The sequence below is a fragment of the Macaca fascicularis genome, chromosome 8 (genome assembly GCF_037993035.2).
Source record: "Macaca fascicularis isolate 582-1 chromosome 8, T2T-MFA8v1.1".
NCBI classification, from domain to species: domain Eukaryota; kingdom Metazoa; phylum Chordata; class Mammalia; order Primates; family Cercopithecidae; genus Macaca; species Macaca fascicularis.
Window position 1 is genome coordinate 3,561,077 of NC_088382.1, and position 18,802 is coordinate 3,579,878.

The 18,802-nt window shown below is 39.3% G+C and overlaps 1 protein-coding gene across 2 annotated transcripts in view; it reads right to left on the bottom strand.

Moving 5' to 3' along the window:
* Positions 1-18,802, bottom strand: part of CSMD1 (CUB and Sushi multiple domains 1) — a 2,045,798-nt gene that overhangs the window by 238,144 nt on the left and 1,788,852 nt on the right. For both annotated transcript variants that reach the window (XM_005562521.5, XM_065518732.2), the window contains exons 34-37: positions 18,339-18,542; positions 17,300-17,424; positions 16,311-16,407; positions 2,173-2,277 (exon numbers count right to left, since the gene is read on the bottom strand). In XM_005562521.5, coding sequence (XP_005562578.3) covers positions 2,173-2,277; positions 16,311-16,407; positions 17,300-17,424; positions 18,339-18,542 — 531 coding nt within the window. The remainder of the gene's footprint in view (positions 1-2,172; positions 2,278-16,310; positions 16,408-17,299; positions 17,425-18,338; positions 18,543-18,802) is intronic.

An 18,802-nucleotide genomic window follows, 5' to 3' on the forward strand; every position in this document is an offset into this window, starting at 1 on the left:
TGGAAAAACTGAGCAGACTTCAAAAATATAGGGCAGTTTTAAGTACAAATAAGTAAAAAACGGTAACAAGTTTAGAGCAAGACCTGGCACAGAGTAAGTGCCTACTGTTTTTTCCATTTTTATTTCACGGACATAAACTCTGCTGAAAAATCTGAATTTAGAGATTTGTAGATTGGCAGTCCATATCTTAAACTAAATGCAAAAATATGTCAACAACTTTAAGATATCAGAAAAACTTTTGGTGATTTACATCAACAGTCCTTATACCATCTGATGCTAATTGTAGTAAGGTTAATTCTACAAATACTTTCTATAATCTCTATTTCAAATTCTGGCACGAAGAATAAGAACAGAGAAATGAGTTCCTCTTAATACTCGAATGGCATAAACTATCAGAATGGTGTTAGCATCAAAAACAACCACTTGAAAAAGAAAATAAATAAAAATGGAGCATTATGTTTAGCCCAATTTAAAAAATACATTAAATAATTAAACAAAAGCTTGGATTCTCAAAGTTCATCTGAATGAGAAATATGTTAGTCTCTCTTTTTAAATGAATGATATTGTCTAGGAAGAAAGAGAAATGTAGATAATTATACTGATGGCGCTGAAGCCCAGGTAAGTGCATATCTCACTGTATATAATAATAAGCATAGATGAATTATTTCACTAGCACTTCTTTGCAAGACAAATGAATAAAAGCCCAGATGCTACAGGATAACTTTGAGAATAAGAGCATTCATCCGTACTAACTCCTCTGAAACTATTAGTGAATTTTTAAATACTATCATAAATAAGGCTTATGTTTTTCTATCTACAGAGATTCACAAAGTATATCAAAGTAGCAGATTTTTCCAGACACATCCTACATAAGTAACATCCACAGGATCATTTTACACTGTCACTGAAGTAGTCCTATTCATATAAACTGAGATAAACTTGCATACAAATGCCCATAATAAGCAGGAAAATTTAACCAGAATGTGAAACAGCCCTGTGGTTTGTGCCTGGCTTAGAATATTTATCATCAGCTGGAAATCTGGCCTTTCAAAAATATGCATGCATTTACATCCTCGCAAACGGTTTATCTCAATTCAAAAGATCACTTATTAAAGCTTATCCATGTATTTGCTTATTTGCAACTGCTTATTAAAGGAGATGAATATCAACGTTAAACATTTTTAGTACTTGAAAACAGGTCCTAAAATAAACCTTACTCATTGGAAATTCTTATTTCGCTTTTACAAGGTTTACCTACATAACCAAACGCCAAAAAAGATTTGTGAATTCGACCTTTGTCATTCCATTTATCAGACTATTAACTCAGTCTCACATCCATCTCTAAAAGGTTAGAGTCTACTGTGCGATGCCTTCTTCCAATTAAAATGAGTAATACGCAAATGCAGGCACCGGAGCAGCAGCTCTCTGCTAGTTCTTACTTTAAGTGCCTTTGAGACTAGAAATAGAAGAGGCTTATGACTATAATCTAGGCAGAAAGTAGGATTGTCCACGTTTTTGGGATGCTAATATGAGTATTTTTTAATAACTCATAAAAAACTAGTAATATTACAATGGTTCATTTTTGTGCTTTTTAATGCAAACAACCTGAAATTATAGCAGTTGTTGTATCTAATCACTCCAGATTCAGACTTATACATTTACCCATTAATTTGTCTCTTGTAATATATATTTCTTTTTGTTTGTTTTTAAAACAGAATGTCGCTCTGCCACCCAGGCTGGAGTGCAGTGGGGCAATCTTGGCTCACTGCAACCTCTGCCTCCCAGGTTCAAGTGATTCTCCTGCCTCAGCCTCTTAGGTAGCTGGGATTACAGGTGCCTGTCACCATGCCCGGTTAATTTTTTATTTTGTATTAGTATTATTATTATTTTAGTAGAGATGGGGTTTCTCCATGTTGGACAGGCTGGTCTTGAACACCTGATCTCTGGTGATCCGTCCACCTCTGCCTCCCAACATGCTGTGATTACAGGCATGAGCCACCGCACCTGGCTTATGTATTTCATAGAGACAGTTTTCATAAGACTCAATTTCATGCAAGTCTTACACAGTTATAGAACAATATTTCACTGTTTAATAAGAGCATGATTCATTTTTTCTTTAAAAAATGACTCAGTATAACAGTGAAAGCTGTATGCAGAAAGAGTTGACCTTACTTTTGTATTCCAGGTGGAAACCAGCAGCTGCCACACTAATGTCCGATTGGAAATGCAGGTAGAGTTGGTTGGAAGTACTGTTCAGCAGTGCTGGTACCGTGGTGCCTATAAGAAACAATGCAGATAGAATTTTAACACTACAAATACATTCACTTTTCTAAATATAAAACACATGAGGATACTTATTAGGCTTACAAATCTCTATAGTTTGTCTGACTGCCACATATTTAATCTGAGTATTGGTTTTATTATGTATTCAGCCATTCGATTTTTCTAGGTACAGTAAAAAGCCATTGTCTGCTCTGACCTGCTCAAGTCGATGTGACACCTTTCTCTTGTGCTTTCTATTGTACCATGAGGGTTTGTTTTGCATTGTTTTATCCATGTAATCTTCTGCTTATTAAATTTAGTTTTTTACTTGACATGAGCAGAAAAGACAGAAAAGTTCAACAGCCAAGTGTAATGAGGGTTGGAGGAGCAGTCGGACCAGGTGGATACTGATCTGAGATATCCTTCCGAAGACGTTGCTTTTGACCACGTAAATATGCTCTTCCTGACCCCCTATGTGACTCATGCTGAGTAACGTTCCCCCGGATCTGTTAATGATTTCAACTAAAGATGCATGAAAAGGAATATATAGGGCTATTTTGACACACTGATTTCTTTACTTAAAATGTTCTAGCCTGCATCACAGTAACCAACCGATTGGAAAGGGCGATACAGGTACTAAGGACCAGGGTAAGAAAGAAGTAATGATGCTGGCAGGTGCTGAGGAAAAGAAAATCGTTCATCACTCAGAAGTTTCAGACATTTTGGTGGAATGTATCATAATATGGAAAAATAACAGACAAGTTTAAGTCTCTTTTTCCTGATGTGTGTATGTTCAATACTCTGTAAAATCATTCTCTAAATTAGAAGTGTATACATACTCGATGTCAAAGAAATATCCATTGTGTAAAACTCACTACAGTGTAGACAAATTATTCAAGTGAGCTACGTTGAGCATAGCACTGGTGTAAAGGGAGAAGTGATAATTTAAATAACAAAGCAAAGAAATAAGTTGATAATTATTCAAAACAGATCAACATTATTGAAAAGATAAGATTGCCTATCATCCTTAGCTCACCACTTAAATGATCCAATATTCCCCAACAGATTTTATTTTATTTTTTAGATGGAGTCTCACTCTGTCACCCAGACTGGAGTATAGTGGTGCCATCTTGGCTCACTGCAACTTCCGCCTCCAGGTTCAAGTGATTCTCCTGCCTCAGCTTCCTGAGTAGTTGAGATTACAGGCATGCTCCACCATGTCCTGCTAAGTATTGTATTTTTAGTAGAGATGGGGTTTCACCATGCTGGCCAGGCTGGTCTCACATTCCTGACCTCAAGTGATCTGCTCGCCTCGGCCTCCCAAAGTGCTGGGATTACAGGTGTGAGCCACTGCGTCCGGTCCCCAAGAGATTTGATTAGACCAATGACCCCAGGCAAGGACTCTGTCTCTTTACAAGAGGCTTTTTTTTTTTTAATATTTTTAGTAGAGACGGAGTTTCATCGTGTTAGCCAGGATGGTCTCGATCTCCTGACCTCATGATCTGCCTGCCTCAGCCTCCCAAAGTGCTGGAATTACTTTGAGCCACCGCGCCCAGCCTATAAGAGGCTTTTTAAACACTATGTGTGTCAAACTTAACGCCTAATCTATCTATCCCTGAAACATCAAGTAGGTCTCTAATGTTTCTTAACAGTACCATCGGCATTCATCCACGTCATCAGAGTCAAAGCTTCCTCCTTCTCCATGACCCCAAGCTGCCCTCCAATCAGTCATCAGGCCCTAACTGGCATGCTCTCTAAATATTTTCCCAAGTTATTTCACTTACTTCATATTATCTTCACAACAATCACCCCAGGGCAGGCAGCCTTACGTTAACCAGAATTAGTGCAATAATCTTCTAACTTGTTTTTTTGAGCCTGATCTTTTCCTAATTCAATGCATTCTCCATTCAGCAGCCAGAAAGCACTTTACAAATGTAAATGTAAATGATGTTAAAATTCTCATAGATTCCTCGTCATCTTAGGACCAAATTTCACAGTCCTTGATTTGGCTCCAAGACCCTGCGTGATCTGACTGCTGCTTGCTTTTCTAGCTTCTTATCATTACTTGGTTTTTCAGGATCATTTTTTCTTGCTTCAAGATGCTCCATATCATAGGCCTGGGATGTTCATTCCTTCTTCTTTTGATTCACTTTGACTTTCCTATTTCCATTCATTCAAATATAACCACTTATTTCCCAAACTAAGTCACTCACTCCATTTGATAAACATGGGTTTATCAGCCAGATAAACTACTAACCCATTTTCCAAACATACTAGTTATTCTCTGACTTCGTGCAAAGCAGAACCTTCCCTGATTAGGACAGAGCCTCAAAGACTTGAACCTCATCAAATCATTAAAGGCAATGAGCAGACCACCGGTGCCATGCCAAATATGACTGTTACAGCTTTAATCTGTCTTCCATTCTACTCTTACCACATTCATCTCCTGCCTGGGCTAACGAAATAGCCATCAACTGAGCTTCAGAATGGATATTTGCCTTCTTCTTATGCATTTGTTCTGCACACAAAATAATCTGCTTACAATTAAGTAACACTTGCACATTTTATTTCTATACATGGGCATAAGATGTGTCTTTTAATGAAATTGTAGGTCAACTTGATCTATACTGTGCTTTGAGAACTCATCCTATGGAGATGGGGAAATTTAATCTTTACCATGGCTGGGGATTCCTTTCCTGCCCCAGGATAGCCAATAGTCTCAGACTTTCGGGTCCCTGACTCCTTACTTCACATAAGCTCATTCTCCAACCTCACCCGGACCCTTGAATTTTAGCAGTTTCATGTTGTTGTGCACACCTTTGAAAGAATGCTCTTTGACAAGTCCCTGGTCCAAAATATAGCCTAAGTGCATCAGGCTACCACTTTGTTTTCAAGGCCCAGTCACATCCTTGTGGTCCTGCAAGGAATTCAATGATATCTTAATTTCCTAGAGGACACCCAGGTCTGGGAAGGGCCATCACTGTCCTCTTGTCAGTCACTTCAGCTCCTTCAACATCTGCCTTCACCACCATCCTCTCTGCTTTCCAAAGCTGAGCCCTTTGAAAGACTAACTCCAGGAGGGGGTCCACCCACAGGTATGAATACCAGTTGCTTTTAGAGCCAAGGTATGAACACCTGGCTCTCTCCTGGAATGAGGCTGGGAAAAATACCAGTGGAATGAGATGAAATAAGGTCCCAGTAAAATACACTGCTACAAATGCAAAGGCAGCTTCTGTCAGGTATAATCTGATGACACGGTAAGGACTTCTTCTTGGTCTTGGGCTAACAAACAGAATCTTCTGTTGGGCTTACAAAGGTTCGCCATAGTTTAAACATGTGCCTTAAGGAGTAAACTTTGGCCAATCAGTACCGAAGCTGCTACTGCAGTGTGTTGGAAGAAAAACAGCGAGAAAGCAGAGAAAAGAGAACTCCACATGTTCTCCTTATTAACGGCGTGCATGTGTGTTTGTGTGTGTGCACACTCTTAGAGCCTTTTGAAGGTAGAGTTCCTGATTGAGATTTGGGGTCTATTCCTCCATCGGTTTTCCCTGGCTGCCAAGGTGGGTATTTTCTCTGGGAGTTGGGGTCATTTTAAGCCTGAATCCTTAGTGCGTAATTCACTGTAAGAACACTGTGTGTGTTGAATGAGAAACACTTATGAAGTGTTTGCTGATATAACTCTTTTGCTTTTTGACCTTGATTTGATAGACAGACAGAGAGATAAGTAGACAGACAATAGACAGATACATACATAATATTTTAACTAAAAAGTCATGGGGTCACAAACTATAAACCTCTCCTTGCTAATCACCTTAAATATGTTGAAGAGAAGTTACTGTAAACTATGTAACAGGCAATGGAGGAAAGATGAGGGGTGGTTGCCAAGCGGATAACCTGGTGTGTCTCCAAAGAGAAAATTAATCTGCCTAAACTATACTTTCTCTCCTTTCCACAGCCTCTATAAGAAGCGAAGTGTTGGTTGTGCAACTGAAAACAGGGCACACCCAAAGCCTTGGAGAGAGACCAGTGAGGGAGGAGGAAGGAAGCAAGAAGTGGAAGGAGTGTCAGCTGCACTTGCTCATTGGCCCGACTCAGAGCCCTTTTTACTATGAAGAAAAGGGACATCCACTAAAGCACTGATTTTTTTACCCATTTTATTCAATTTCCATGATGTTGGTTGTCCTCTCACTATTGCATTACTTTTGTATTTTTGGACAATATTTGTAGAAAGAACAATATATTACTATAGATCTAACTAATTTATCCAAATACATTTTCATTATATCATCTGCACTACTTTTTGACTGTTTTTACCTGTAATTTGGTATAATCAGTTACTTTTTCCACTCCATTAAATCAATTTGACTAACTATAAATCCTTTTAAAAACCATGTTTCTTCTTCACTTTCCACCTACCAATGACAGAAGCATCAGCTCAGTTTCACTTCTCCTACAGTGTTTCACACTTGGTACAGTTTTTTCAATTGTACCCTCGTTGGGATGGGAGACTCCAGCTTTTACATTTTAAAATGTGTTTAACATCCTCCAGCCCCTAGCATAGTCATCTCCCATGCAGGTATTCCATACACAGTGTTTGACTTTTTTTTTTTTTTTTTTTTTGAGACGGAGTCTCACTGTCACCAGGCTGGAGTGCAGTGGCGTGATCTCGGCTCACTGCAACCTCTGATTCCCTAGTTCAAGTGATTCTCTTGCCTCAGCCTCCTGAGTAGCTGGGATGACAGGCATGTGCCACCACGCCCAGCTAATTTTTGTATTTTTAGTAGAGATGGGGTTGCACCATGTTGGCCAGGATGGACTCGATCTCCTGACTTTGTGATCTGCCCACCTCGGCCTCCCAAAATTCTGGGATTACAGGCTTGAGCCACCACGCCCGGCCTGTTTGACTTTTTTGTTCATCTTCTCTGGACGTATTACAGTGGTATCAGAGAAACCTACTTCTTCTTTTAAAAAATTTTCCATAAGTTATTGGGGTACAGGTAGTTTATTTGGTTACATGAATAAACTCTTTAGTGGTGATTTGTGAGATGTTGGTGCACCCATCACCCAAGCAGTAGACGCTGCACCATATTTGTTGTCTTCTATCACTCACCCCCCTCCCACTCTTCCCCCTAAGTCCCGAAAGTCCATTATATCATTCTTATGCCTTTTCATCCTCATAGCTTAGCTCTCACATATCTGTGAGAACGTACAATGTTTGGAGAAAAGCCTACTTCTGATGCCACTTACTTCTGCCACCCCTAGTCACTGAAAATGCTGTGGTATGGTCCAGTTCCATAAAGGAAAGGTGATCACCAGTCTCTTGTGTGTGAGTAACAAGTGAACTGTGCATTTGAAAGTGCTTTGTGAGTCCTCAGGCCCCTCTAACAGTGATTGTTAATTCAGCAAGCAGGTCCATGAATGACAGCCCTGTTTGCACTCCTGTTATGAAAAAGAATCATTTGCTATCCTGTGAATAATGTGGGATCTGGGTGCCCTGGTGGCACACAGGAGAAACGGGAACCCACCGCCAGGGGCGGCTGGGAGCACGATGCTGGGCTGGGCACCTAGGCACAGCTGCAGAGGGCACTTTCCTGCAGCAGCTTCCACATTGGGATCTTCTCAGAATGGCCTATAAGAAGCAGCTTATGCCCCTGCACAAAATGCAACGGAGTGATTTATTTAAATGGTGCCATAGGCAGAATGTTTTTGATCATATAGTTTTACTGTGGCCTGGATAGAACAATACATAACAAAGGAAAAAGAAACTGTATGATAGTCCCTGAAGGTTCTCCTCTCAGCACGGTGATATTTACCTCTCTTTAATATTGTCAGCCACAAAGTTGTATTTATTTTGTTCTATTTTATTCATTTATACTTTATAACCTGTCTATTTCCAAAAAATGACGTTAAGTGGCTTCCGATAAAATACCTACATACATATGTTTGTCCAAATAGAAATAAAATACTAAAACATTGAATGATGGACATCAATTATTTTTTCTGAAATATGTACCTCTTATGACTACTCACTCTTGTTTGTATTCAATACCTAACTTTGTAAATGGTTTAATATCTCCTTTATAAACATTTTTAAAATATCATAATTACAAAACAGTTTAAATGTTGATAACGCTTTAACACATTCAAACTTTATGGCTGACTTGTCATTTCTCCATATAAAATGTTTTTAAAAAATTCATTCTAAACTTTAGAAAGAAATAATTTCTAACTTACAGAAAATTTGCAAGTGTAGTATAATAAAACTGAAACATCTACTATTTCTCTATAGATAGAATTAAGTCTATCTCTATATGTGTATGTATAAAATTATTTTATTCTAAATGATTTATGAGCAAGTTACAAGCATGATGACTCATTTCTCATAAAAATCCAGTGTCCACTTTTTTAAAACAAAACAGTTCTCTAAATCAAAAACGTAACACAGATACGACATGTCATCCGCTGACCTCCTTTAAATTCCATCCATCTGCCCTCAGGGCTTGGAGAGGACAGGACTCTACTGGAATCACTCAGGGCATCCTGTGTTAAACTCTCTGTTTTCTTTAGTCTGGAAGAGTATTCTGGTCTTTCCCTGTCTTTCATGAACTTAACACTTTTGAAAAAAAAAATAAGCAAGTTCTTTTGTGGGATTATTTTTGTTTTAAGTTGCGTTTGTCTGATGCTCTGTATGATTATATGAGGCCATGCATTTGGGGCGAGAATAGAAAGTGGGGTGCTGCATTCTTCCGAGGGCTTCTTACTGCTGAGCTCCCGTGGTGGGAGGGGGCTGGCCCCACGCGGGCTCACAGATGCTGATTCCAGCATCGCTTCCCGATGCCGCTCAGCATGACTGTGAATTCATATCAACTGCTTGCCATCAGCTGTGGTTGGAATATGTATGCCACAGCTATTGCAATGTGACACAATAATTTGAACTGCTGCTGCTGCTCCTTCTTCCTTCTTCTTTCTTCCTCCTTCCGCCTTCCCCCTTCTCCTTCTTCTTTTTGTTTTTGAGAGTGAGTTTCTCAGTATACCAATGCATACAACAGCCCATTCTTGACGATCTTGTGTCACTTGGTGAGAGAGGTGTCTGTAAAACCCCTCCACGCTGAAGGCACCTTTTTACTCCTTGTTAGGACTTAGGATTCACAGCGGAGAGGCACGAGGATGATGAGAGTCCTATTTCTCATCAACACTTCACCCACTAACTTGTTGTGCCCTGACATTCCAGCCTGAGCCCATTATGAAAAGGCCTGCCAGACAATGACATTCACCCTTCTCCACGTATGAGCTGGCATTCTGCAGCCACGGAAAGCTTTAATTTTCATTCATTTTATGAGTTCATTAATCTAATTTTGTCAGTATAAAGTTACAAATTTCTATGTTTGTTGTTGTTGCTGTTGTTTTAGAGACAGGTCTCCCTCTGTCACTCAGGCTGGAGTGCAGTGGTGTGTTCACAGCTCACTGCAGCCTTGAACTCTTGGGCTCAAGCCATCCTCCCACCTCAGCCTCCTGAGTAGCTGGGACTACAGATGCACACCACCTACTCAGCTCATTTTTTTTTTATTTTTGTAGAGATGAGGTCTTGCTATGTCGCCGAGACTGGTCTCAAACTTCTGGCCTCAAGTAATCCTTCCACCTTGGCTTCCCAAAGTGCTGGGATTATACGCGTGAGCCGCCATGCCAGATCATAAAGGTCTATTTCATACAAAATGGTTTGTCTCGATGTATTCCTACCACAGCTTGGTAGTCAGTATTTCTCCAAGAAATGCTGTTTCCTTTAATGGGAGAATGGTGTTTAGAAGGGTAGTTAGAAAGCAGAATTTGGGTGCTACTGGGCTGTTGTTTATACCTCTCAAAAGACAGAGGTAGAAAATAAAATATGTACATACACACATACACACTATATTTATGTCTATAGCTATATATATATACTAAAACCAAGCGTTCACCCCAATGTCCCTAATTCAAACCATGCATTCACCTCAATATCCCTAATTCAAATCCAATACAAACAGGCCCATCCTAGCCTTCGTCATTTCCATTTTCACATTCATTCTACCCCTGACAACATGAACAGGAACTGTGAGCAAATCCTGTTTGTGCACAAAGAGCCACTTATTCTTCACACTTCCAGATGCCTGGCCCAGAGTGAAGAAAGAAAAGATGCACAGCCAGAAGGAAAAGGAAGTTCTGCTTTCTAAATTGGAACAAATGCCATGTAGCCCTCAAAAGAAAAGGAGGCTGGGCTTTGGAAAACTTGTGTGGGGTGAACACACGAAACCTGAGGCCGGTGTTTGCTTTGCTATTTTCTTCATTAGACCTTGGGCCTTACGACTTGTAGTACACAGGAAGGGAGCAACGTATTGAGAGAGAACAGGAGAACTATAAAGTTGATCTCCAAAAATTGCGAACCAAAAGGTTGCAGAGGCAAAAAAGGATGGAAGGCCCTCTTAGATACCTGGTCTCAGGTGAAACATAAGGAAAGAGAACAACGGGGTCTGCTTGGACTGTTATTAGGAGAACAGAGGCAAAAGAGAGACTAGAAATAATGATTTTAAGCCAGGCACAGTGGCTCATGCCTGTAATCCCAGCACTTTGGGAGGCAGAGGCAAGTGGATCACCTGAGGTCAGGAGTTCGAGACCAGCTTCACCAACATGAAGAAACCCTGTCTCTACTAAAAACACAAAATTAGCCAGGTGTGGCGGCACATGCCTGTAATACCAGCTACTTGGGAGGCTGAAGCAGGAGAATCGCTTGAACCCGGGAGGCAGAGGTTGCAGTGAGCTGAGATCATGCCATTGCACTCCAACTTGGGCAACAAGAGCGAAACTCTGTCTCATTAAAAAAATCTGAAAGATATATAATAAATAATATATAGATGTAATACATATTATATATTACTATATATTATACATTAATATATTATATAATATATAAATAATATATATGTATATATGTATATATTTTTCATGTATTATATATAACCATATGACATATATGACATATATTATATGTTATTATATTATATATAGATTATATATGTCATATATGTCATATATTATATATAATAGATAATATGTATTTTATATTTTATATATACATATAATATATAATCTATATATTATAACAGATGTCATACATTATATATAATCTATATATTACATGATATATATTATATAATATATATGTGATTGTATATGTGATTATAATGATTTACTCAGTGACTGAGTAAAGGCAATCTTTAGACACACGACTAGATGAGCCTACCATCCCTTCATTCTGGTTGGCCCTCACCAGCCACAGCACTCATTCCTCTTCACTTGGGGAGGAGCAAATGAAAGCTAGAGGGGCCAGATGTTTTCAGACTAAACTGCCCAGGAGAGACACAGAGCAAGAGTGTTCCCTTCTCTACTACCCCTTCAGAATATCGACCATTATATGGTGCATCAGAGTTAAATTAGGACGTCTTCCTGATTATTCTTTCCGAGCGAACATACAAATGGACTTGATATTCACAGTGGCCACAGCCCTAAAGAAATACATTCCTAATTTGTGAACATGGTTCTTCTCATATTTTCCCCACAATATGCATAGGGGACAAGGACAGAAAGCAGCTGAGATGAGGATGATTGGTGGTTGATGAGGCTCATTCACAAGAAAACCGTTGTCTTAAAACGTGAAAACATCTTAGAATAACTATAAACCACTCCTATATCAGACATCTCCACAGCCTCTCAAAAAATATAAATGTCTAAATGTTAAACTGTGAAAAGTGAGTGGTCTGTTTAACTTCAGAACATGTACACTTGCAATATTGTACCCAGATGTATATTCTTTAATAAAATTAATTTTAGATATAAAAAATTCAATTTAAGTGAATATGAAAACATTTTATCAGCCTGACTCTCTTAATTTATAGACTTATTATAGAAAACAATGGTATTTTATGTTGTTAGACCTAATCACATTATTTTAAACTGGCTATACATCTTCATATAATAGTTACCAAATTTTTTTATTTGATAGTAGGGTTATTGTTCATTCATATATTTTATTTATTTTATTTAACTTAGTTTTCTAAAACATTTACATCTTTGCATTTTTTACTAAGGAAATTGAAAGCAACAAGCTAAATATTTCATAATTATTTGTATGAGACAACTTTTTTTTTTAAAGATAGAGTCTCACTCCGTTGCCCACGCTGGAGTACAGGGGCAGGATCTTGGGCTCACTGCAGCCTCTGCCTCCTGGGTTCAAGCAATTCTCCCACCTCAGCCTCCTGAGTAGCTGGGACCACAGGTGCGTGCTTGGCCAACTTAAAAAACAAATCTTTTGTAGAGATGGTGTTTTGTTATGTTGCCCAATGCTGGTCTCAAACTCCTGGGCTCAAGCAATTCTCCCACCGTGGCCTCGTAAAGTGCTGGGATTACAGACATGAGCCACCACAATCATGTAAGCCAACATGTATCCTAAAATGTTGTGATGAAAATCAAATATTATGAGAAAAGATTAAAAGGTTATAAGGCTAACACCTGTATTTTAACCTGTATTTTCTCGGTATTTTATCATAAGTATTTTTATCCCTGGTATATGTTACATCTCAGAAATATGAAAAAGGCAAAAAAAAATAGTATAAATTCTGCTCACATCATTGATATATTAGTTATTATGTAACAAAGAATTGTTCTGCTCTTTATCCCTGATATCCAGGAGGTAAACCTCTAAGCCCTTGGTATTTCCCAGGTGGCAGGAGTGCCTTTGTGGTCCATGGAGGAGCTTCTCACACCACACCGTTTGTGGTCATTGTGATGATGATTATGATTATGGTAACTCAGGAAGGGGGCTGGGCAAGCTGGAAAGACCAGTAATAGGATTAGAGGGTCGAGGCATTGAGCCATGTGATATCAGCGCAACCTCCCAATCTCTGGGCAGGGAAGGGAGCTGGAGGTTAAGTTCAACCCTGTAGCCAATAATTCAATCAACCTTGCCTGTGTCAGCAAAACCCTGTAAACACTCTGGCACCAAAGCTCGGGTGATGATGCACTTTGAAGTGCTGGAAGTCCTGAGGACACAGAGGCTTCCTGTTTGGGACCTTCCCAGATGTCACCCTATGAGTCTCTTCATCTGGCCAGTCCTGGTTTGTGTCCTTTGTAATATAATCTTAATCATATGTATAAGTCCATTGCTTTCTCAAGTTCTGCGAGGTACTCTAGCGAACTATCAAGAACTGAAGGGACCACGGACTCCCTAAATTGGTAGCCAGTTGATGAGAGTGCAGGTGTCCTAGGTGACCCCAGGGCTTGGAGCTGATGTCGGAGGGGAGTCCTGTGGAGAAGCATGAAGTGCACGAACTCTGTGCTAACTCCAGGAAATTAGTGTCAGAATTGCATTGCAGTGGTGTTTATTTCAAACATATCTTTTCAAATTTTCTCCTGGCCAACTCCAAAAACTGAAGTTAATAAGAAGGAGATTGTTGTTATTTTTCATGCATATAGAGGTAATGTGGTCACTTCTTTTTTCATTAGTAAGGCATTTCCCTGCTAACTTTGGCTAATCCAACATGCAGCTATTTTAATTTTGCCATCTCCTGCTTTCTGCTGGTAATGCTTGCATTTGTGTGTAAAATGTGTTCTGTCATGGATTTACAACTGAGAACATTAGGTTAAAAACTTAATTCCATATTAAATACTCTCTTTTGAAAAATTAGCCTATTTCTAATATTAATTAGGATATATGAAAATATTACACATCTGAAGCTAAGCTCACTTGTGATAGTTACTCAAGGGAAGGCTTAATATGAGGTTGCTGTACAACAGTTGATAAATCCAAATATATGTGAATGATAAGATTTGATCCTCAGATTAAAAGTGGCAAAACACGCATGTTGTAAGCAGATTTTACCAATTGAATTCATAGACTGTGCGGTAGGTGCTAGGAATTGTGGGTGACACTCAGAGATTAATATAGATTCTGAAGAAACTTAAATCTCCAGAAAATAAAAGAATACTTTACTTAAAAATGACCAACCCAATTCAATATTTGAGTGTAGAATACACAAATGGACACAGACTGCATGGCTCCTGTGACCTGAAGGATTATCCTCTCTCTCTTTCACTGATTTGTCTAGCTATATTTTACTCATCTGTTAAGATATTTTAATTTTTGCCAGGTAGTTTTTTTTCTCTTAAATCTTAAAAAAAGTGTGACTTTTTTCCCCTCCTATAACACCCATCACCTGCCTGTAATGCTGTCTATTTACCAAATATTATTTATATAATTACATTAAATGTTGGCATCTGTGTAGATTTTAACTTGTGTTGTTGATGGTTTTTAATGACAGAGGTCTTATCTTTTATTCCTAACAACAAACACAGTGCCTGGTATCTAGCAGGTACTTTAAGAGATCACATGCTAAGCTAAACTATTCCAAGAGCTATGTGCTCAGGGGAAGAACGAGGGGCTTCCTAGTGGAGATGGGCCTTGAGTTCTAGCTTTTAAGGACAGTAATGGGTTATTTGAAATAAAAGTTCCTAAAAGTATAAATAGTACACAGACAGACAAACATAGATTGTGAGTGACAAATAACAATAAGATGGTAGGTTGGCATTTTATTGCCCAACACCTTAAATGACCATGCCCAAATAAAAATATGGTTTTATTTGCTGAGAACCAGAGATAAGATCTTTGAACCATTTGAAGTGATAAAATGAAAGTTGTATTAGACATTGTGAATGGCCTGTACACTATCTATTTTCTTTATTTTTTTAACCTGTTGAGTAAAAGTAGAATGGAAATGTTTAGGGAAGAAATATTTAAGAAAGTTAAGAAAAATATATACATATATATTCCAGCCTCCCTTTGCAGTAGAGATGAACAACAGACAGAATTCAGACCAATGGGATAGAAGGAGTCAGCTGCTGCAAGCAAGAAGGCACTCATGGAAAATATTACTTTTTCTGTGTCATCTTGGACAATTCTCTAGTACCTAATCTTTGTTCTTCATTGGTAAAAGAGAGATAATAATCCCTTAGAACTTAGTTGGTGCTGTCATATTGGCTAGTTTTTGTAATTTTAGTAGAGACGGGGTTTTGCCATGTTGGCCAGGCTGGTCACGAACTCCTGACCTCAGGGGATCCGCCCGCCTCAGCCTCCCAAAGTGCTGGGATTACAGGCGTGAGCCACCGCGCCTGACGCTATTCAAGATAAAATTAAGCATTCATGTTAACACACATTCATAATGGGGCAAAGTAAAGGCTCAGGAACTGTGGGCGACTGTGAGGACAGCGGTGACCAGGGTCAGTAATGACCAGGGTCAGTGATGACCAGGGTGACAATGGCAATATTGATCATCATCACTTTTCTTCCATTCATGAAGTTTGAGTCCTAATGCTATTACACAAAGTGAAAGAGGGAGGTGTCATGCATCTAGAGGCAGGATATACTGTTAAACAAAAGCAAAATTGAGATCCGAATGACGCACCAGGGCAACAGGAAGAGGAGACTTACTTACAGGGCATTTGGAAAGCAGAATCTTCAAGGCGGGCGCATTCATGAGAGTCGGAGGTGCAAGGAAGAGTAAGAGAGGGTGGACTTGTCGTGGACTACAATTTCATCTCTGGCTACATATGAGTAGAGTAGAATCTCAGGACTAGCTGAGCCCACATGCTCTGTGTAATAGTCCCAGACTGCCTAATGTCAGGCTGTGCATTTGAAGAGGTGAGAACTGTTTCCTAACCTCTGCCACTTCGCTGCCTCACATTATTATTCCTGGCTTCTGCTGCTAGCCTGAGAACCTGCCACACGTCAAAGCTGTGCTGCCTGACACTTTCAGATCGATCTCCTGCTCGTGGAGAACACAGCCTTCTTTTTTCTCACCTGTTTCTTGATGGTCTTACTCTAAGACTTTCAGCACTAGAGCAACCCTTATGGAGACAGAAGAGTTGTGTAGAAAATGTCTATGTGGAGTGTTTGTTGTTATTTAGGTTGTTTTCTTGGTGTTTGCAGATTTTGAGTCACAAAGGTGAGGAAATTGATTCCATCTTACCTGAGAAGCTTCCCAGTCTGGGTGCGGTCACGTCCCCACCGTCGTGGATCTCAAGGGAGTCCCAGTTTTGTTCCGTGGCAAAACTGATCACTTGGATCTACCAAACCATAACATTAAGTTAATATTGATTTTTGGCTTAACATAATTAGTCTAATTAGATAGGGTATTGGGGTTTTTCATGATTAAGGTGTATATATAGGTATATACCTGTACCTGTATATATACTTATATATATACCTTAATCATGCCTCCAATACCATAATATTTTATATATATATATACACACACACACACCTTAATCATGAAAATCCATCTATCTATCTATCTGGCAAAATTTAAAAAACAAACCATGAAAGAACAATTTATTTTTCTTTTCTTTCCTTTTCTTTTTTTTTTTTTTTTTTTTTTTTTTTTTGAGATGTAGTCTTGCTCTGTCACTCAGGCTTGAGTACAATGGCATGATCTTGGCTCACTGCAACCTCCGCCTCCTGAGTTCAAGCAATTCCCCTGCCTCAGCCTCCCTAGTAGCTGGGATTATAGGTGTATACCACCGTGCCTGGCTAATTTTTGTATTTTTAGTAGAGATAGGGTTTCACCATGTTGGCCAGGCTAGTCTCGAACTCCTGATCTCAAGTGATCTGACTGTCTTGGCCTCCCAAAATGTGGGGATTACAGGCATGAGCCACCATACCTGGCCAAGAGAACAATTTCTACAAATGGTACTTTTGATAGTTTTTATTCTAAAAAATTTAAATTTTATTCTAAAAAATTATATTTATTCAAAATATAGAAACACGATTAGAAATATTTTGTGGAAATACTAAGAGAAGGGAAACAGAGTATAGTCTATGTATTTAAAATAACCAATATAAAAGGAAAAAAAGAGAGAGAGAGAGAGATGGAAAGAATGAAAGAACAAAAGAACGAAAGAAAGCAGCCCACAGACCCCGGCTGAGCCCTGCTGTAGACTGTGGACTTCAAGGACTCACCTGAATTCCCGAGCCCTCCGTAACTATGATCTTCCATATACAGTTCAAGTTGTTTCCGTAGGGCTCAGGGTAGCCAGGGGACAGAATTGTACCTCTTCGCTGAGTGAAATTACCACTGCATGGTACTAAAAGACAGAATCACATGTCATGAAATAAAGTGCCACGGTACAGTGTTGATTTGGCATGTAGTTTTCTTTCACTGTGTGACCAGTGAGAGAAAATGTACGTGAACAATGATACGTTAAATGGCATTTTGAGCCAAGGTAAAATTTAGTGTTTTCTCTTTTAAATTAGCAATATAATTGATTATTACCTGTTATGCTACTGAGTTATAGATCTTGAGTCTATAAAGAAATCTATGCAAGTTCTCTAAGACGGGACGGTGTCTAATGATGGCATCTCCAAAGTGAATTCTGTTTAGAATAATTTACCTACTATAATTTAAGGACCTTGGCAGAGTCTTCTCTTCTCCATGCAGACATGCATCTCCAAATGATATTAATGGGATTTATGAGCAAAGTCAAGAGAAGAGGCGCTTAAAATATACAAATGATTCCAGTGCTAATCATGATTGTACTAGGGTTTTCCACACAAAATGAAGCAGGTAAACTACAACAAGGTCATTGTTATTCAGCCTGCATTTTATCTATTACTTTTCAAACATTCATCAGCACCAATTTATTAAAAGGACGTTACACAAGTAACATAGCATTTCAACATGATAATGATTTTTTCCCAAAACGAAATTATGCTCTATACTCATGACTTTAGAGTTGATGGCCTACTTCACAAATATGGAGAAGGGAAGCATGCTTTATCCTTACTAAGATGATGAGTTGTTTTATGAAACACAGTAATTTTTAGGGTTTGGCTACTAACTCAATTATTTCCCATGAAACAAATTGCCCTTTAAGTGGGTCATGAGCCAGATGGATTTATGTAGCCTGGATAGAAGAACGAGAAGCAACTCTTTGGCATCACCACACAGTTCTGGTGGGCAGCCCTGTGCCCGTAATTCCCGCTTAGGGACACCGCTTACCCACACAGCTGGGGATTGTGTCGTTCCACTGCGCCAAGGCATTGGGCACGGACTGGCAGTGGAGCGCCGTGGAACCCTGAAGCAGGTATCCCGGGTTGCACTCGAATCGGACGATGGAGCCTGCCGAAAACTCAGAACCGATTCTCCTTCCGTATCTGGGCTCGGGGACAGAGCTGCACTGGGTGTCGCTGGTACGAGGAACAGCTAGAAGCAAAGCACAGAACACAGCCATCTGTATCTCCATCAGCAAGCCAGGATGTTGTGTGGGAAGTGGGTTTAAGATGGGGCCAAGGAGAGCTGATGCAGACAGAGAATTTAATAACACCTCCAACAATCGCTATAGAGAATGATTTGAAGGTCTGGGACCACGCAGAGCTGGTGCAGATAGAGAAGTTAATAAAGCCTCCAACAATCGCTATAGAGAATGATTTCAGGAACTGGGACCACGCAGAACTGGCGCAGAT